The 21,541-nt window shown below is 43.5% G+C and overlaps 2 protein-coding genes across 2 annotated transcripts in view; one reads left to right on the top strand and one right to left on the bottom strand.

Annotated features, from left to right (window-relative positions):
• Positions 1 to 19,846, bottom strand: part of ptcd3 (pentatricopeptide repeat domain 3) — a 54,432-nt gene extending 34,586 nt beyond the window's left edge. The window contains exons 1-11 of the mRNA XM_060828560.1: positions 19,720 to 19,846; positions 19,468 to 19,520; positions 19,310 to 19,349; positions 10,790 to 10,835; positions 10,636 to 10,704; positions 7,652 to 7,756; positions 6,816 to 6,939; positions 5,457 to 5,569; positions 4,267 to 4,346; positions 1,647 to 1,734; positions 1,505 to 1,565 (exon numbers count right to left, since the gene is read on the bottom strand). Of these exons, the coding sequence (XP_060684543.1) occupies positions 1,505 to 1,565; positions 1,647 to 1,734; positions 4,267 to 4,346; positions 5,457 to 5,569; positions 6,816 to 6,939; positions 7,652 to 7,756; positions 10,636 to 10,704; positions 10,790 to 10,835; positions 19,310 to 19,349; positions 19,468 to 19,520; positions 19,720 to 19,832 (892 nt within the window). The 5' untranslated portion in view covers positions 19,833 to 19,846. The remainder of the gene's footprint in view (positions 1 to 1,504; positions 1,566 to 1,646; positions 1,735 to 4,266; positions 4,347 to 5,456; positions 5,570 to 6,815; positions 6,940 to 7,651; positions 7,757 to 10,635; positions 10,705 to 10,789; positions 10,836 to 19,309; positions 19,350 to 19,467; positions 19,521 to 19,719) is intronic.
• Positions 19,847 to 19,936: 90 nt separating this feature from the next.
• polr1a (RNA polymerase I subunit A) overlaps positions 19,937 to 21,541 on the top strand; it is a 164,340-nt gene continuing 162,735 nt past the window's right edge. The window contains exon 1 of the mRNA XM_060843736.1: positions 19,937 to 20,247. Coding sequence (XP_060699719.1) covers positions 20,171 to 20,247 — 77 coding nt within the window. The 5' untranslated portion in view covers positions 19,937 to 20,170. The remainder of the gene's footprint in view (positions 20,248 to 21,541) is intronic.

A 21,541-nucleotide genomic window follows, 5' to 3' on the forward strand; every position in this document is an offset into this window, starting at 1 on the left:
GGCTTATTTCTATGCTCCATGACTCTATAATTTGAACAGATTTGTCAGACATGACCATTCCCTTGACTCAGCTGTGTTACCTCTGTCCTATTTTACCACATATTTTCAAGTATTCTTGAGTGTCTTTCTCAATAATGGGCTCTAAAATCTTACCAACAAATGAGGTCATGCTAACCAGTCTATGTCGAAAAGGGTGGCACTGAAAAAGCACAGGAGGTCAGGCAGCATCCAAGAAGCAGGAGAGTTGAGTGGACTCAACTCGGACACTGCCTGACCTACTGTGCTTTTCCAGTGCCACCCTCTTCGACTCTGACTCTCTCGCACCTGCACTCCTCACATTCTCCTAAATAGTCTATAGTTTCCTGTCTTCTGTCTCTCTCCTTTCTTAATCAGGGGTGTTACATTAGCCATTTCCCAATTCTCTGGGACCCTCTTTAATTCTAGTGTTCTCTGGACGATCACTACCAACGCTTCGCTTTCCCTTTAGTATGTTTCTTCTTCCTTGGGATGAATTTCTGTTTGCCTCTTAAAATAATCCCAGAAATTTCTGCCATTGCAGTTTCATTGTTTCCCTTCCAATCAGCTCTGACCAGCTCCTCTCTCGTGTCTTTGTAGTTACTTTTACTCAATTTTAATACTGGCACATCTGATTCAAGCTTTTTCCTCTCACTACATGGGGAATTCCACCATATTATGGTCACTGTCTGCTAGGGGTTCCTTCACCTTAAGCTCCTCAATCAAGTCTGCTTCAATACACATGACCAAATCCAGACTTACAACAAGATCCTCCAAAACAGAAAACCTAGACATTGCACAAATTCCTTTTCTTGGGATCTATTACCAACCATGATGAAGTCCCTCATGATTATTGTAATAGTGCTTTTCTTACATGCTTTTCCATCTCCTATTTTCTGCCCCACATCCTGACTACTGGTAGGACATCTATACATAACTTCTGGCAGGATCTTTTCCCTTTTATGGCTCAACTCTACCCATTATGATTTCCCACTTTATCGCTTCTCGCTATCCATTTAGTATCATTTTACTAACAAGGCAACCCTGTCCCATCTGCCTGTCCTTTCAATGGGATGTATACCCTTGGATATTTAGCTCTGAGCCCTTATCCTGTTGCAGCCACATCTGTGATACCCACAATATCATGCCCTTTAATTCCAGGGTGTGCTACAAGCTCACTTAACCTTGTTTTGTTTACTGTGTGCACTGAAATCTAACATGCTTAGTCTTACTTCGACTGTGCTCCTCCTCCTAGTGGTCTGCTGTGTCTGAAGTTAAATTCCTGAGCCTTTCCATATTCTGGCACATTACTTGTTATGAAAACTTCAATAATTTCTACTGAATCCTTCCTGCTTTAACCTTGCCCATAATTTTCCATGCAATTTAACAGTATTCTGCCTACTCCCACCTCTGTGAATAAGACCACGTTGCAATACATTCAAAATTTAGGGAGTACTACAACGAGCAAAAGCGATTTTTCAGCTCATACCTGTCATTCGATTGTTCAACAAGTCTGTGTACAAGTTCATTGCCTTCGCACAAGCGCCATGCTAAACAAACAAAGCAGATGTTAACAATAGCTCAAATCAGATGGACGACATGGAAGTGAGCATGTTGATCACTAGTAATACCTTAATCATTCCTCGAATCATTGTACAGAAAGAATGTTTGTTTCGTTCAGGCATCAGGTTGAATATCCTCTCTGCATTATTGTTCTCCCTGAATGGAAGTGGAGACAAAGGTTCAGTTAGTTCATTTTCTGAACATGTACACTTTGTGGAATTTTAAATGCAATGACTGGACAAGCAGCAAAACTGCACAAGTATTTATTATGAACATTGTTATAATCAGAGGTAAAGGCCTTGATTGTATTGCATTAATGAGACTCTCAGCTATAATACTGCTGGCACTATACATGCACTTAACACACAGTAATTTATTCCTTGCATCTCCACAGGGTGCTGTTGCAGCTCTTGCTAATAGCTCTGTACTGAAAAAAAAAATGCAAGGATGAGACCTTGGGTAATTACTCAACTATTTCAATACAAAACTGACTGGAAAATATAGTAGTGTTATGTTGAGGAGTTAGGGTGAAGTTTCCAGCTGGTATCATAAATATTAACAAACAACTCACTGGTTCTTAAAAAAACACCGACTTGCATTTTGAAAGAACACTGAAGACTTTTCATAAAACTGTTTTTGTAATTATTCCAAATTCTCTCATTTCTCTTCTTTACAATTCTCAATGTCATTTCACTTTCTGCACAAGAAAGCAAAGTATTTCATGTTTCCAGTTTATCCTCAGTCTCAAATGAAGATACTCCAGCCCGATTGGTGGAACAGCCTCCCTGTTTCAGATGTGACAGTGTGGATCTCCTGTAGGGAGCGCCACATAGATTGGTATCAAGATAGATACCTATCAAGATAGATACCTGGGAGAAAGGGAGGACTGAAGGTGCTGGAGAGTCAGTGTTAAAAAAGGGTGGCGTTGGAAAAGCACAGCAGGTCAGGCAGCATCTGAGGAGTCATTGTTTCGGGCATAAGCCCCTCATTGGAATGTGGGAATGGGGATGGGGATGGGGCAGCGATGAGAGATGAATGGGGTGAGAAGGTTGGTGGGAAGTCATTATGATAGGTTAGTGGGGAGGGTGAAGCAGTTAGGTGTGAACGAAGATGGACAGAATTGACAGGTCAAGAGAGGGACAAAGCCCTTCCCTCACACCCCAACCAGCCTGCAAAACATCTGTGGATGTTTGCAAACAAGGGAAATGATGAGAATCTTTCCTTTGCTGTTGAGTGTAAAATCAAGGCTAACACCTGTAATTTGTTAATGTGCATGATAAAATAAAGGATGAAACAGTGCATCACTAAACAGAAGCTGGGGATGCTGGAAACCCAAAATAAAAGAGGAAAATGAAAATTCTCCACAGGCCTGGCAGTAATTGTGTACAGAAAGAAACAGTTCACATTGAAGGTTTTATCAGAATTGATGAAAGTTAGGGATGCAATAGGTTTTGATTAAGGGATTGATGAGATGTTACTGTCTAATCCTTCTTTGCCCACTGCTCTAAGATATTGCTCCAACTGTCTTCCAGGACCCTATCCAAGTGACCTTGGAAAGCGTAGATATTAAATCAATGAGTAACAGGTTTTTAAAACAGAAACCAAAAATGAATCGATTTAACATGACCTTTTGGGGAAATAAATCTGCCTGTACCAAGCGAGGTCCAGCTAACACAATCTCAGTCCCTGGTTTGTAGTCTACAACTTTTTACAAAAAAAAACCATACCTTGGCCTTCACATTTCTCCATTGCTTTTAACATTCATGCAGGAACTCAGATTACATAGTGGGCCAGTCATTAGTGACCACTTGGGTACATTTGGACACCTTAATAGATGAACAAAAATTATGCTCACACAACCCCTGTCCTTGCTCTCTCCCCACACCTCAACCCACTTGCGTCTACTATATGATATTCGTCAAAAAATGCAAAAACAAATGAAAAGATAAAGCACCCAAAAGGAAACAAAAAAATATTTCATAAAATCTTGGCAAAAACTTCACATTTTGTCTTTGCCATCAAGATGAGAACACACATCAGCCAAGTACTCTGAGCATTTCTTTTCATTTCAGATAATTCAATCCAGGCTGAGATCTTAACCTTGGCTCGGGAAGCTAACCTCTGCACCTTTACTAATCAAGTCACTAGCACCAGCTGTTACTCATTTGCTCTTGTACTAGACACTGCTGGCTAAGACAGCTATAGCTTTGCCACTAAAAGAGGTTGCTAAAAGTGGAAAGCAAAAAGTTGTACAGCTGTGAAGACAGGTCTTGCAACAATCTTACTGATTGATGGGAAACCAAAATAAAACTTGACTAACAACAGAATGCTTAATACTTCAAATGGAAAGCCTCACAAGGGAAGATGGTAACAAAGTAATTATGTCAGGGGACTAGCAATCCAGAAGACCTGGTGAATATTTAGTGGGTATAGGTTCAAATCGTATCTCAGTAATGGTGACTATGAAATTTAATATTGCTTCTTAAAAAAATGGTTCACTAATGCACTTTAGGGATGGAAATCTACCATCCTCACCTGGTCTGGCCTACATAAAATAGATGACTCTTGTCTACAGTCTAAAATGGCTTTTTCAGTTTTAGGGCAATTGAGGAAGGAACAAAATTCTAACGAGTGAAGCCCAAATTACATGAAAGGGGAAGCAAAGAAAGAAAAATACCACCTCTTTACCTCCAAGTGATGCTCAGCAAATCTGAAACTCTGCATGGACGACCCCTCCGCATTTTCTGCGAGGGTCCAGTCACCTCACCCTAAAAATGGATATCCAGGAGAATTAGAACAAGAGATGGCGAGGCGAAGAACAGATACACTTTTAAAAGTAGAACCCCTTTCAAATAGTTATCACGTTCCAAATGGAGGAATTTAAATTGTACTGCATGTCTGCAGCTAATGTCGAACTTGTAATTTTACTTTTTTTAAGTTGAAAAGACACTGATCATTAACATCTGGTCCCCAAAATATCTGGCAGGAATGATATTTAGGCAGCACAGTAGTTAACACTGCTGTCTCACAGCATCAGAGACCCAGGTTCAATTCCACCTTTGACTGACTGTATGGAGTTTGCATACTCTCCTCATGTCTGTGTTTCCTCCAGGTGGTCCCGTTTTCTCCTACAGCCCAAAGGTATGCAGGTTAGTGGATTGGCTAGGCTAACTTGCCCATAGTATCCAGGCTAAGTGGATTAACCATGAGAAATGCAGCGTTATAGGAATGGAGTAGGAGCGGGTCTGGGTGGGATATTCTTCAGAGAGTCAATGTAGACTTGATGGGTCAAATTATCTGCTTCCACATTCTAGGGATCCTAAATCACTCACAATACAAAGACAAAAAGCTACCTTTGCCAGTTTATAAGGTGAGCAGCATATGCATCAGGAATACTTCATATCTTATTGTCTTAGGGTGACAATAAGTTTTTTTTTGCATTTATTCATCTGAGTGTCACTGGCTGGCCAGCATTTATTGCCTGTCCCTAGCTGTCCTTGTGAAGGTGGTGTTGAGCTCCCTTTTTGAAGCACTGTAACTTAGAGATGCTGAAAGCAGTTTTTAAAAAAACACTAATGATAATGAATATAACAAAACTTTGGCATATTTCACACTATCATAATCAACTAAATGAATTGCTGCGGAGGCTAAAGAAGGGACAATACAACAAATGAGCAATGGCTTGGTCAAATAGATCATTTTTAGAAATATTATGTAAAAGGAGGCTCTAAAGACAAGGGCCTAGACAGCTCAAGGCAGTGTGTACACAGCTCACTGTTACTACGCAATAATGGTGAGCAGTTTTGCTAAGATGAACCGTGCTGGTTTTTCTTTGTTGTGTACATGTATTCATTGTTATGATGTGGCTTCGTTTGTACCTTATCTTCAGTTTCTTTCATCTCAAGTCGATCCTCTCTTGGTGGCTCTTTATCTCCATAAACACATAGCAGATTTAGCAAGCTATTGGTGACTTCAACAGATACAGGAGTTCCTGTAATGACAAAACAAAACACTAACCCCTGTGACTTCTGACTGTTCCAAATCTTCTTTAAATCTTCAAAAGATTTACTTTGGGAACGTTGCCCAGCAAGAGAGAGGTTGATAGCATAAAGACAGGCCTCAACCAGAATGCACAGATTCAACACGTAAAGTTCAACCTTCTGCTTGGTGAATTGTCTTGCGGTTCAGTAGGACGCTATGCTATTGTTGCAACATGGCAATGAGCCCTTCTACTAAGTGAACCAAACGCACAGAAAAGCTCACCTTGCCTCGTTATATGTTAAAATGTGAGTGACCGAACTCCCCAAATTCCATTACTTAAAGAAAAATATCAATTTATTCTTTAACTCTAAAAGTGAACATTAAACACCAACTCTTTACAACTCTAAGCCTCTTTTCTGTTAAGAGGTCTGTTATCCACCTCCAACTCTATAAGAATATACCAATCCAATAGAAGCCTCAATTAAAATTACACGGTGATTAGCACTGCTGCCTCACAGTGCCAGGGATCCAGGTTCAATCCCAGCCTCGGTTAACTATCTGTGTGGAATTTGCACATTCTCCCAGTGTCTGCATGGGGTTCCTCCGGGTGCTCTGGCTTCTTCCCACAATCCAAAAAATATGTAGGTTAGGTGAACTGGCTGTGCTAGTTGATTGTGTTCAGGGATGTGTAGGTTAGGTGCATTAAGCAGGGGTAAATATTGGATGGGGGAAATGGGGGTGGCTGAGTTACTCTTCGGAGGGTAGGTGTGGATTTGTTGGGCTGAAGGATCTGTTTCCACACAGTAAGGATTCTATTCTATTCTTCTATTCTAATTTCATAACACCATACAACACCATTTTGTGACTAAAGGTGAAAAATATCAACATCCTAACATAACATTCAACAGGGAAAAGAACAAATGGAGACAGAAAACCTTATGATGCAAAATGTATTCAATGTAGTTTCTGTACCTTCATTCAGAAGGAAAGAAAATATTTTCAGTATATTAAAAGTAGAATACACAGTAACTGGACTTCCCACCGCTCGAGAAGTGGAAGGGTAATTTGTTTCATGGTCCAGATTCATTCAGTTCAACATTGGAATAATCAGGAATGACCAAATTCCAGGGAGAAAAAAAAACATTAATGCATTCAAGTAATCAAGAATACCTTTTCCCTTTAAGAACAGGGAAAGCATATTCATAATTTATTATGCACTTGGTAACAGGTTACACTTGTTGGAAATCAAAGATTACCTGCTTGCACAAGCTGATCATACAGATCCACAGAAGCTCTCACTTTCCTGAGCTGAATCCGTTCCTGGAGGGCAGCTACGCTCACTTCATTTATTAGAGGCTCCAATTGCTCTGGCATTAAACACTACGAAAGGCAACATTTTATTAACTTACTTTGACTCAACTTGCACTTCTACCGACCTTTAACATCCCAAGATTTTTCATGGCCTGGAAGGCTGATGCAACAGTGAACCAGTGAGAGAATAAGTGATGGAAAAAAGGCTAGCAGAAAAATACAGATTTTGGAAAGAGAAGCAAGAGTTTATAAAAGTATACCACCAAAGCAAGGTCAAACTTACTGAAGGTTCTGCTACTAAGTTGCATGTTGAATGGGCACAAGTGAAAGAGGAGAGGGATTCTCCTACCCATGGAACAGCAGCCTAGCATGATTCACCATCCTTTACAGGGCAGGAAAGCTGGGCAGAGAAAGGACGGCATAATAAAACTGGCCAACAAACAGAGAGCAGATAGATTCCAGCTTGTGAAATTCAAGTCAGGAATCAGACGTTGTACAGTATTTAAAGCTGGTTACAGTGAGGACAGTTTAAAAGGCAGTGATGTAGTGGTAATGTCACTGGACTAGTAATCCAGAGGCTAATGTTCTGGAGACAAGTTCAAATCCCACCATAGCAGGTGGTTAACTTGAAAGTCAATTAAAATCTGGAATGAAAGCTAGCCGAATAACAAGAGTGCAGCCATTGTTAACTAAAAACGTTTCAGTAATTCTGGGAATCTGCCATCCTTTTCTTTTAATACTTTAGACTTTGATAGTTTTTACAAAAAAAAGGTAAACTTACTGGTATAGAAGGTTCAGCGATGTCCTTCTGGAAAAGGTGGGGATAGGTGTTAATAATATACTTTGCAGCATTACATCCCGATTCCTGTGACAGTGAGTAGAGACGCTACAAGAGAAGGAAATGATATTCAGATTTATATTGAGTTATACAACTCAGTCAGATCACTCCAAAGACAGCTTTAAGATGATTAAGACTTAGAAGCAAATTTTAAGTTATTCAGCCCAGAGTCTGCTCCACCATTCAATGGGATTATGAATGATCTGATAATCCTTAACTCCATTTCACTGCCCTTTCCCTATATCCCTTGATTTTCTGACTGATTAAAAATCTGCATCTCAGCCTTGAATATACAAATTGGTCAAATCTCAATAGCTCTCTGCACAGATTCACTACACCCAGAAAAAAATTCTCATCCGTCTTAGATGGGCAACCCCTTACTGAGATTATACTGTCTAGTCCTAGACTCTCCCACAAGGGAGAAACAATCATTCTATTTCCACCCCATATCTTAGCACTGAAAAAGTAATGATCAAAATCATTGTCTAAAGCACTGAAAAGACCCATCACCAAAACTTGAAAGTGCACTGGGACCGAGTGAAAACCCGAGGCTGAGCTAATATTTCAATGTATTTTCACTTGCATCCTTGAATCTCATTTCCAAAAATCTCACCAGCATTTGGTAAGGTGCCATGTAAAAGGATAAACCACAAGAGCTAATGGAGTTGGGGTTATATACTAGTATGGGTAGCAGGACTATCAGATGTCAAATAATTGAGTCAATGGGCTATTTTCAGGTTAGCAAACCAACTAGTGAGGCAACCCATGATCAGTGCTTAGTCAACATCAATGCCTGCACGAACAGGTTGATGTGCTGTGTCTCCTATTCAACTGAGAGTTAACATGTTTTCTGCTGCTGTGTACTATATTTTCATCCTACACTGTGAGTCAGCTACAGTGTTGAAAAAAAAAGAGCCAAACATGGAAGTCTGTGTTACTATATCAGCACTCCATTGGCCAGTTCTCAGCTGATTCTCCCTCATGATTAGGTTAGATTATTTACAGTGTGGAAACAGGCCCTTTGGCCCATCAAGTCCACACTGACCCACCGAAGAGCAACCCACCCAGACCCATTCCCTTACATTTATCCCTTCAACTAACATTATGGGCAATTTAACATGGCCAATTCACCTAACCTGCACATTTTTGGACTGCGGGAGGAAACCAGAGCATCCGGAGGAAACCAACGCAGACACAGGGAGAATGTGCAAACTCCACACAGACAGTTGCCTGAGGCAGGAATTGAACGCGGGTCTCTGGCACTGTGAGGCAGCATGATAACTGAATCCATCATGGCCCAAGGACTTGCAGCGTGCAGCTGCATGAGCAAGTGCTACGCCCTGGCTCTCAGCTAGAAAGGGACCTGAAAAGGTGAACAAACATGGAAAGGCAAGAAAAGGGCCCAATGGAAATAGAGCTGTGAATCATGCACCTTCTCAGGCTACTGTCTTCCACTTTACTAAAAATGTGGCACAGTCCATCATCTCACAGCAGGATTCCTGAGTCATTTCAGGTAATAGTCAACAACACTGATCACCATAGGGTAAAACTTGTCTTGAAATGAAAGTCTGTCACCATTGGATGAAGAGACTGAGTGTACTGTAGCTAAATGTTTTCATGATATGAAAACAAGTAGAAACGATTTGGACTATGAGGGATTAAGGCAGAGCAATGGGATTGGTCGAGATGCTCTTGCAGAGAGCAGTCACAGACACTACTTCTTTAAAAAAAAAATCCAAAAATAAAACAGGTTGAGGTGACTCACTGTTTGTAGAGGTAATGAGATGGAAACGGTCACATCTTCAAAAACCACAAGGTGAAAATTATAAGAGAGTTCTCTTTCGGCTTCCTGAACAAGCACCCATCCTTTATTTCATGTAATTCTTATTGACCTTCTCTGCTCACTTTCTCATTTACCTTTCTCAACAATAATGCTCATATTGCTGAAATGGCAATGAAAATATAAATTAATATACATTATGAAATTCTCACAACAAGCAAAGAAAGAAAATCAGACAGTCACAGAACCTTGGAACAAGGATCAAAAGGGCCACAACACACTGCAGCACACCAGAACTACAAAAAGAGAAAGAAGAACACCTCTACAATGTATTCACCAAAAACGGATACCCCCGCAATTTCATCAACAGATGCCTAAGGGGAAAGACAACGGAATGAGGACATGCCACAATCCCATACATCAAGAGCATTTCCGAACTGACAGTCAGACTACTGCGACCACTAGGACTCACAACAGCACACAAACCAACAGCCACTCTCAGACAACAACTCACCAGGGCAAAGGACCCGATACCCAGCATGAGCAAAACCAATGGCTAACGATCCACATCCATGAACACCAACTAGCCACGAAACGACATGACCAGCTATCCTTAGTAGTCACACAGCCAGATAACAAGCAACATGAATTCAACTAGGACAACAATACTATTATAGGACAAGCCAAACAGAGAACAGCCAGGGAATTCCTAGAGGCATGGCACTCATCCACAGATTCAATCAATAAGCACATTGACCTGGACCCAATATACCGACCACTGCAGTGGACAGCTGGAACTGACAACCGGAAGCGACAAAGACAAACCACTATAAATGCCAGAGGAAAGATTTCAGAAGCGCTTCACAGGAGGCTCCCAAGCACTATGGATGTCACCTAGACAGGGGACGAAACGTCTGCAACACAGATTCCCAGCTCGGCGAACAGAACCACAACAAGGATCAATAATCCAAAAAAAAGTTTTTTTTAAAAAAAACAAGATGGTCATCTTGTAGGTGACTACCACTCCCTTTTATGCAATTCACAGTTCTAACCAGCTTAGATTATTGGATCCCTTGACAGCAGCTTATTCCTAATAAACCAGCAAATGCAAAATGCCATGTCAAGAATAAAATGAAGGAGTACACACAAACTCAGGTGATGTCCTGGGTATGAGGTATGGGTCATCTTGGAACCTATAATGCGCAGCTGTGTGGTCCTGTAAAACAAAGTCAAGACACATTGAGCATCTGTAACTAATGTTGAATAAAGTTGCTTTCTGCAGATTAATGAAAATTACTCACTCTGTTCACTGTTGCAGCAAGAGTTTGAAGGACCGCTAACTTGTCCCTAGAAAATAAAAAGAAATATTAACTACACTCACTGAATATGGGCTTATTCAATGTTTCGGGAGTATTACAACACAGGGTAAACCCCTCTGCTATCTTAAACCTGACACACAGAGAAGCTCCCCTAGCGTCGTAATCTGCTAAATTTCAAAAGGCAAAGGACCATCCCAGAGGTCACTATTTTAAGTAAAAATGAACAATTTTATTCTTTAAAGTCCAAAAGAGAACATTAGATAACTATCTACAACTCCTTTCTCCTAAACCTATTTTTAATTTCGATTTCTACAATATTGGTCTGATAAAAATCCTGATTAAGATTTACAAAAAAATTTCACATTTCAAAACTAGCCAGCTGCCGAATCTTCTTTGCATCTTCCTCTGCAGATTTTCCTCTGTTATCTTTTCTTCAGTATTCTGCTTCATAGGTACCTTTCTGAGATCTAGTCGGTTAACAGTCTATACTTGTTGGCTTTCTTGGCAGTTCTTCCCCTAACTGTTCCAAAACGTCCTGTTTTATATCTCTTAAACATTGGCTCATTTCATTGGTTTGATGTCATCAAATTCAAATTTCATTGAATTTTATTATCTGGGGCATAATTTAAACTGATAGGCTGAATTTGAATTTGTTTTTGTTTCATGGCAACGCAACTCCAGCTACTTGTTGCAACCAAGTGTTACAATTTTAAATTGTTCAAGACACTGTGCTTTCAGTCATTCCTTGCTATTTTCCTCTCTCAAAAGGGACAGTACACACCTACAGGACTCTCATTATTGTTCCACTTTACGTGAAAATAACACAACAAAGCTGAATATTCAACCCATGTTTCTATTGTGCACACAAAACTCCTCCCTACTACTTCATCCTGATTAGCATAAACTCTTGAGTATTTACTGGTTCATTGGTATTTGAGGTCATGTTGATTTTCAAGTGTAAAGATAGGGTTGTATCAGAAAGTAGTTTATGAAACAACTACTTTGAAATACTGCAACAAGGCTAAAGTAGTTATTGGAATATAAACAAACATTCTTAAAATTCTTGTTTACCAAGTCAAACTGTGGACTACCAGAGAATCACTTGTACCTTATCCTAGAATTAGAATCTAAGAAGTTCGAGATTTTCAGCACAGAAATATGCCCTTCAATGTATGCACCAGCCAAACACCCAACTGTTCTAATCGCATTTTCCAATGCTTATCTTGTGGCCTTGAATGTGTTCCAATGTTCATCTGGATAGTTCTTAAATGCCTTGAGGGTTCCTTGGCAAGTTGCCAAGCCAAATACATGGCATTCAACACATTACCACTGATGAATCCTACACCATCGGTATCCTGGGGAGGTTAATGATGATCAGTGGCAACAAACCGTTGAAGAAATTCTGAAGGAGAGTATTAATCTTCACTTGGAGGGGTAAGGTCTCATCAGCAGGGATAATCAACATGGTTTTGTCAGGAAGGTCATGGTTTTGTCAGGAAGGTCGTGGTTTTTGTCAGGAAAAAAATTTGACAGTTTTGAGGTGGTGAACAAGTGTATAGATGAGTGCAATATAGTTTATATGGACTTCAGTAAAGCCTTTGACAAGCTTCCATATGGGAGACTGATAAAGAAGATAAGGACACATGGTATCCAGTGTAATTTTTTTTGTTAATATACTTATTAGCAAAAGAAAAACTAGTTTTTAAACGTTACAACAATGTAAAGTTGTATATAAATATATATTTATACATAAAAATACATATAATAAATATATATTATACATATGTTTTTATAGAATAAATATATAAATAAATATACATACACACATACACCAGGATTCACTCAGGAGCCCCCTTTCCAGGGGCTAAGAAACCTAACCATCCTGGTTAAACGAACACTTCATTAAGATAACAGACAAATCCATATCCAAATAATTCAAAAAGGGCTGCCATGTCTGATTAAAAAAAAAGGACTGTTGAACAGTGCATCATATTTGCGAGAATATCCAAGGGAATGTGCTCCATAATTAATTTTCGCCACCCCAGCAAACCTGGCGGGTTCTCAGACACTTAATTCATCAGAATATTCTTCCATGTTCTGTAAGTAAGAATATTGAATCATTTCTTCCCATGCTTGTCTATATCCTATCTCTGCCCCCACAGCAGTCCATAATGTCCAGAAACAGTGGGTAAGAGTACCTGCACTTCGATTACATTTGAGGCGCATTGGAGATGTCCCCTTTTTAAACTTCGCCAGATGGTCTGGTGCCAAATGAACCCTGTGCAGAACTGGTAACTGCACAGTGCATGTCCTATTACAGATTGAGCTCTTTCGCGCAGTCTCCAAGATATCCTCCCACATTTCAGAAGAGATTTCCACTCCCTGACTTCACATAGCAAGGTAATATCCTGCCAGTAGGCGATAGAGGGCACTAACTGTAAGGGTGCTATTAGAAGGTAACAACCTCTCTGTATTGGGCTATAAGGCTTAGTGAGAAGTGGAGTCTTCTTCTGGATGAAAACCCTAGCCTGAAAAAAAACGGAAAAGACCTCTAATGGACAGCCCATATTTGCAGCTCGATTGCTAAAAGGACATCATAACCTCCCCCTCAAACAAGTCTCCCAAACTGGAAACTCCTCTCGCTGCCCATGGTTTGAACCCTGAGTCCATCATCCCTGGTTGGGGTTGAGTGGCGAAGTCTTGGATAAACAACCCTCACTCTGACGCGTTGCCCTCTATATGCCTTGACCCGACTAATAACAACAGGTTTCCAGCAGTGGTCCACAACTGTCCTCATCTTATCCATGAACAACAGGTAAAGAAGAAGGCACTTTGCCTGAGAGGCCTCAATATCCAGCCATATTGAGCCCGGATCTTTACCTGCACAAACACACACAAAGAACAGCAGGAAACTCAATAGATAACTCCAGACGTCTGGGAAATCAATTCCTTCCCCTCCATGAGGCAACTGCAATTTAGCAAGTTTGATGAAGGTCCGCCCACGACGCCAAACAAAAGAACTTAGCCAACCCATAAGTTTCCCCAACGTTGACCTGGGAAACATTGCAGGGAGCATGCGCAAGGCATAAAGCAAACAAGGAAAGACATTCATCATAATAAGGGCTATTTGGCCCAACCACAAAATTGGTATTGGAAGAGCCTCCCATCTCTGGCGATCCCACTGAATAGTGTCTAGCTGGTGAACAAAGTTAGTCTGAAATAACTGATCAAACATTGGAGTAGTAACTTTGCAAAGTTGATCTTATATCCTGAAAAAGCCCCAAATGAATTAATACATTACATCAGATGGGTACGGAAATCATCAGGTCAGATAACAACAGAAGAACTTCATCCGCATATAATGTAATCTTGTGTACCCTTGATCCCACTTCCGGAGCAGTTATGTGGACGCTCTGACGAACGGCCTCTGCAAGCTGCTACGTCACCAACATAAACAACAACGGTGAGAGGAGACAGCCTTGATGACTACCCCTGCCAATCCCAAAATTCCCAGACTTCACTCTGTTGGTGATTACCGAGGCCAGACAGTGGCAATATAAACCTCCACCCACCTACCAAAGACCCCACCCAATCCAAACCACTCTAAGACATAAGAGATACAGCCATTCTACTCAACCAAATGCTTTCTCTGCATCTAAGGAACTCTCCAACCCCTGGACTGATTGTTGCTGACATGCTTGGACCATATTCAGCAACTTTCTCATATTATTAGAGGACCTACGGCCCCTTTTAAAATCAGTCTGGTCCTCTTTGAAAATACAGGGCAACATCTTCTCCGATCACAGCACCAAAATCTTAGACAGAATTTTGAAATCTGAATTTAAAAGAGAGATGGGTCTGTATGAGGCACAATCCTCAGGAACCTTCCCCTTCTTAAGAACGAGAGAAATATTAGCTTCTTTCAAAGAATGTGGTGAGCATTCATACATATAGGAGCGATTGTACATTTCCAACATTGGTCCTGACAGAGTCCCTATAAACTCCTTATAAAACTCACCCAGGAGACCATCAGAGCCACTCTGAAGTTGCCCAGCTGCCTCCTGTATTTCTTGAATGGTCAAGGGGGCCTTAAGGGGAGGCCTGTTCCAAGGTTACCCTCAGGGAGGTCCAAGCTCTTAAAACAAAAAGCTTCCATTTTGACTCACCTGTCCTTGCAACCTTCAGACCGATACAATTCAGAGTGAAAACTGTGAAAAGCCTCATTAATCCATGTGACATTGTACGTAAGGACTCCGGCGCTGTCTCTGATTGCAGTAACGGATTGGGGAGCAAGCTTTTTTGTAGTCAGGGACGCTAAATACTTCCCTGACCTATCCCCATACTCAAACAAACAGTCTTTGTCTAGCAAAAATAAGTTCTTTCTTTGCGGTGTAGCTTAGTCAATGAAGGCCATGCAAAACTTACCACCTCAGCAGCTTTCAGCCATGTCTCAGGTAGACGCTAGTGTTGCACCTTCTGTCGTTTCTGGCTAGCCAAATAGGAAATAGCTACTCCACTAGCAAAGGCCTTAGTGGTCTCCCATAGCGTAGATGGACTACTAGCCATAATCGGATTGATAGTCAAAAACCCCTAAAACTCCCTCAAAAAGTATTCACAAATTTGGAATTCTGAGGAGAAAAGGATCCAGATGGCAGTGCCGTGAACCCAGCCCCTCACTCTTGGCTTTAACCTCCAAATATACCATCCATGATCAGAAATAGCTATGTTCCCAATTTTACAACACATAATTGAATCCAGAAGGGTTGAGAGTGCCAGAAAAAGATCAATCCTCTTGTGACATTTATGTGAGTTTGAAAAAAGAAAGTGAAGTCTCTGCTGGTAGGGTGAAGACATCTCCAAATGTCCACCAGCGCCAACTCCTCGCACAGGTCAGCCACCTGCTTGACCTGCGAAGAGATAGTTGGGGGTCCCCTAGGCATTCTGTCCACTTTCGGATCCAAAAGGCAATTGAAATCCGCCCCCCTCTTCCACAATAATGTGCCGTGTTCCAAAGGCACTCAGCTTAGAGAAGGCACTAATCAAAACTTTGAGGGGATGCGCCAGGGACAGTAGACACTTAAGATGCCATATTCCTCACCATGAATCAGGGCCTTAAGTATCACAAACCTCCCTTGCTCATCTTTCACCTGCTCTAAAAATGTGAACGGAAGATTTTTCTGTATAAGTATGGCCACTCCCCTACTTTTAGTAGCAAGGGATGAAAAGAATACCTGGTCATAACCCCCCTGTTGTAACCTCACGGGTGCCCCATCATCAAGATGCGTTTTCTGCAAAAGAGCGATATCAACCCTTTCCTGAAGGCTAGAAACTCTTTTTGTCCTTTTAATGGGCGAATGACTTCCCTTAAACGTTCCAGGTGCATCATTTAACAAGACATTGAGCCATATTCCCTTTCAGAGACCCTTGAACCCACAGGAGGGAGAACCCTGTTTGCAATGCGCCAAGCACAAGTAAATGAAGACTCAGTTGTAAAAGTGTGCATGTAAAAACTACCCTAACATAACTACAAACAACTCCTGCTCCCAAAAAACTACAAAGAAAACCAAGCTTTGACAAAGGGTCAGTTAGACTCGAAACGTCAGCTCTTTTCTCTTCTTACAGACCTGCTGAGATTTTCCAGCATTTTCTCTCTTTGGGTACAAAGAAAACCAACTGGAAGACCTTGAATGAGAGATTTTCCCCCTGCCCATAGGGGGCATCTTATCGAGCACCCACTTTACAACTCCTTCAATCCCGGGCTGTGCCCCAGCCTTAGGTAAAAATAAGTAAACAAGGAGATGGTCCTTAAATCAATAAAAGACGACAAAGTCAGGATAAACACGCCACCCATTCCCAGCTCCATGTCAACTCTGATAATGACTAAAGAGAGAAAGAACAAAAAAAAGGGGAAAACAACAAAGCACACCCATTAAATTTCCCATGATAAAATCCAGTTGTAAAAGTATAATAGAAACAACATATTCCAAGACCTTTTCCCCTTAAAAAGAAATTAGGGAGAGAGGAAAAACAAAAAGGGAAATCACAGTGAAAGGAGGAAACTAGGACAAACATTAACCATTTTCTTCAGATCAGTCTGTTTTGGAGTGTCCACAAAGTTCTTGGCTTTATTCGCCAAGTCAAACATATAAACTGAATCCTCATGGCTGAAATGGAGTACCGCCAGGTACCTCATGGAGTACTGGATGTCCAAGTTCCTCAGCATCGCCTTAACTTCATCAAAGGACTTCGTCTTTCAGATCACAGCTGCTGAGAAATCTTGGAAGATCATAACGTTTGACCCCTTGAGCAGCAGTACCTTTGGATTTTTTCCCAGTGATCTGGAGGCTTCTATCACTCTTTGCTTGTCCTCATATGAGTGAAATTGCACTAGGACGAGGCAGGGGCGCTGCACTGGCCCAGACCTGCACACTGCCGCTCAATAGGCCCTTTCAATCTGCAGCTGGCCAGACCTCAATGTGAAGGCCCAGGAAGTGCAGCAGCCAGGGTTCAAAAATGTTGACGGGCTGCCCACCTTCTTCATCCTCCAGAAGCCCAACAATCTGCAGATTCATCCTCCAACCTCGATTTTCGAGGTTGTCGACCTGATTTTGCAAGGACCGCAGGACTCACCCAGACAAGGACTCTATCACTGCTCAGGGGCCGTGATTCGACCCTCCACCTCCTCCACTGACGCCCCGAGGCTCTGGAGCTCGTTCATTCTTTTCGGTGATGGGTTGGATCTGGGCACAAATCTCCTCTACTGCTGCAAATGTGTTGCTGGTCAAAGCACAGCAGGCCAGGCAGCATCTCAGGAATAGAGAATTCAACGTTTCGAGCATAAGCCCTTGGGCTTATGCTCGAAACGTCGAATTCTCTATTCCTGAGTTTCCTGATGAAGGGCTTATGCTCGAAACGTTGAATTCTCTATTCCTGAGATGCTGCCTGGCCTGCTGTGCTTTGACCAGCAACACATTTGCAGCTGTGATCTCCAGCATCTGCAGACCTCATTTTTTACACAAATCTCCTCTAACTCAGCCTCAACCTTTGGGTAAGCCTAGTCATCGCCGCCAATTCCTGTGGATCCATGAAGTCCCTCGGGGGTTTGGAAGAGGCTGCTGCTGTGGTTTCTGGCATGCTGGTACTGCAGAGGAGTATCCTCCCTGCTGCTGTTTGCTCACTCCCTTTCTCTTTGGCATCCTTCGCACTCCAAAACGTGGACAAATATATGTTCTCAAAAGTTTTAAACTAACAGTTTTTTTTGTCAAAGTTAGCCCAGAATGGCAAATAAAAACACCAAATGCCTTGGCTCTTAAGCAGAGCCATCCACTGCAGTTCAAATGAGTCGCTGCCATCTTGCCGAGTCAGCCAGTGTAATTTGACAAGATGGTTCCAGTGGCAGGTGGAATTTCACCCTGATACATGTGAAGTGATGCACTTTGGAAGAAGTAACAAGACAAAGCAAGATGAGAGGAAATTCAGGAACAGAGCAGCCTTGGGATGCTTGTCCACTGATCCCTGAAGAAATCTGAATAGGTTAAATTAGGTGGTTAAGATAGCATATGGGAAACTTGCCTTAAATCAGTCATGGAAACAGTGAGGACTGTAGATGCCACAGAGTATAAGGACAGTTAGGTTATGTTACAGCTGTACAAAATTTTAGTTAGGCCACATTGTGTGCAGTTCTAGTTGCCTCACTACTGGAATGATGTGATTTCAGTTGAGGGGTGCGGACGAGATTCACCTGGATGTTGCTTGGGTTGGAGGATATTGAAGAAAGGCTGGATAAAGTCATATTGTTTTCTCTGGAGTAGAGAAGGCTCAGGGGGAACCTAATTCAGATGTAAAATATTACAAATGGCATGACCAGTTGGATGAAAGCTGTTCCATTAGTTTTAGGGCAATTAACGACAGGACATAATTTTAACATGAAGGGCAGGAGGTTTAGAGAGGGGATGTGAGGAACCTTTTTTCACCAAGAGAGTGGTGGGAATCTGGAATACCCCACTTGAGAGGGTAATAGAGGCAGAAAACCTTGCAACCTTTAAGTGTGCTTTGATGATCATTTTGGGACCAGTGTAAATCAGTATGTGCAGACTTGGTGGCTGCAGGGCCTCTTCTGTGCTTTATGACAATGTCTCCAATGGTAATTCTGAAGTACCATTGCAACATCCAAGTAACTATATGTATATTGTACCTCAAATCTAGCGGTAAAGCTATTTAGTTTTTGGACAATGTTTGATGCATCAATTTAAATTCAATTAAAAATACTTAGCCGAATAATGCCATCCCAAACGACCTTTGACTCAAGCTGACAAATTGTTAATACTCCAGACCACTTGATCTAAAATCTGACAACTAAAATAGTCCTGAACTTGTCAGACTTTAGATAGTGTACCTGTATTGCCAAATGACCTTACTATATTACAAATTAGTCTATCACAATTAATGTAGAACATTTTGGCTGATCAGAGTACAAAGTGACAATAGAAAATAAAAACTTACCAAGTTTTCTTTCTTGGAATGACTATTTCTTCTGTAAAACCTTGAAAGAGAATATTGAATTGCTCAGCAAGTTTTGGCAACAAAAGTGATCAGCAAAAGATTTAACAGCCCAATCAAGACCTTTGTCAACACCATCAGAAATGGCATGAAACAGTTACCTGTCTGTTCTTGTATTGCATCCTGACAGAGAGTTGAGCTTGTGGAATAACTCCTGTTCAAACAAAAATAATCAAATTAAAAGAGAGGGGTAAGTGAGTGTGTGTGTGTGTGTGTGTGTGTGTGTGTGTGGGGGGGGGGGGGGGGCCTGACTGACCGACCCACGTTGTCACACCCAGAGTCAAGGCCAGTCAATCAACTAAACAAACCTCAACTCATTATTACTTTTAAAAGACAACCATTCCCGCTCTTACCAGCGGCGGCGGCGGCAGCAGCCACCTCCTCTCGGGAGGCAGTGGACCCGGGCCGGGCCGCTCTGTTTCAGCAGCCGACAGCAGGAGCGGAGGCCGGGTACCGCCGCCGCCATCTTGGCCAGCCGCGCGCACTGCCTTGTGGGAAAGGTCGGCCTCTCCCAACGGGCAGAAGTGAGGAGGGGGGGAATGGTTTAATCTCTGTGTGTTATCAGTTCATTTCAGGAAAGTCAGAAGAAATCAATACACTGACCGGTTCAAGTTCTGTCATATTATGAATTTCCCGACTCACCTCCTCGTTCTGCCTCTTGATTTTGTATGCGTTTTGTGTGACCCCCCCCCGTTGTCACGACGTGTTTCCTTCCTACCCCCATGTGGCTCGAGCTGAAGTGGGGAGTTTAACGTTTACTTGGTGTTGATTAATGTTTCTCTCTCCACACATTCTCAGAACAAAATGCTAGTTGGGAAGGAGATCCCGTGGAGACGTTTGGAAAGTATCTCGTTCAACGTCTATTCCGCAGAAGATATCAGGTACCAGTGCCGGGGGTGGTGGGAGGAGGAGAGTATCGTACCGTATCGTTGTGTTCAAGGCCTCGCTCTCCCTTCCTCCCCCCCCCAACTCTTCCCCCCCCCTCCCCCCCAACTCTTCCCCCCCCCCCCCAACTCTTCCCCCCCCCCCTCCCCCCCCAACTCTTCCCCCCCCCTCCCCCCCAACTCTTCCCCCCCCCTCCCCCCCAACTCTTCCCCCCCCCTCCCCCCCAACTCTTCCCCCCCCCTCCCCCCCAACTCTTCCCCCCCCCTCCCCCCCAACTCTCCATCCCCCCTCCCCCCCAACTCTCCATCCCCCCTCCCCCCCAACTCTCCATCCCCCCCTCCCCCCCAACTCTCCATCACCTCCCCCCTCCCCCCCAACTCTCCCCCTCTCCCCCCAACTCTTCCCCCCCTCCCCCCAACTCTCCCCCCCTCCCCCCCAACTCTCCCCCTCCCCCCCAACTCTCCCCCCCAACTCTCCCCCCCTCCCCCCCAACTCTCCCCCCCCAACTCTCCCCCCCCAACTCTCCCCCTCCCCCCCAACTCTCCCCCCTCCCCCCCAACTCTCCCCCCCCTCCCCCCAACTCTCCCCCCCCTCCCCCCCAACTCCCCATCACCTCCCCCCCAACTCTCCATCACCTCCCCCCAACTCTCCATCACCTCCCCCAACTCTCCATCACCTCCCCCCCCCCCCCCCCCCCCTCCCCCCCAACTCTCCATCACCTCCCCCCCTCCCCCCCCCCCCCTCCCCCCCTCCCCCCCAACTCTCCATCACCTCCCCCCCAACTCTCCATCACCTCCCCCCCAACTCTCCATCACCTCCCCCCCAACTCTCCATCACCTCCCCCCAACTCTCCATCACCTCCCCCCAACTCTCCATCACCTCCCCCAACTCTCCATCACCTCCCCCCCTCCCCCCCTCCCCCCCAACTCTCCATCACCTCCCCCCCCAACTCTCCATCACCTCCCCCCCAACTCTCCATCACCTCCCCCCCAACTCTCCCCCCCTCCCCCCCAACTCTCCCCCCCAACTCTCTCCCCCCCCCAACTCTCCCCCCCCAACTCTCCCCCCCCAACTCTCCCCCCCTCCCCCCCAACTCTCCCCCCCCCCCCCCCCCCAACTCTCCATCACCTCCCCCCAACTCTCCCCCCCCTCCCCCCCAACTCTCCCCCCCTCCCCCCCAACTCTCCCCCCCTCCCCCCAACTCTCCCCCCCTCCCCCCCAACTCTCCATCACCTCCCCCCCCTCCCCCCAACTCTCCATCACCTCCCCCCCTCCCCCCAACTCTCCATC

Source organism: Hemiscyllium ocellatum, chromosome 1 (genome assembly GCF_020745735.1).
Source record: "Hemiscyllium ocellatum isolate sHemOce1 chromosome 1, sHemOce1.pat.X.cur, whole genome shotgun sequence".
Taxonomy (NCBI): Eukaryota; Metazoa; Chordata; class Chondrichthyes; order Orectolobiformes; family Hemiscylliidae; genus Hemiscyllium; species Hemiscyllium ocellatum.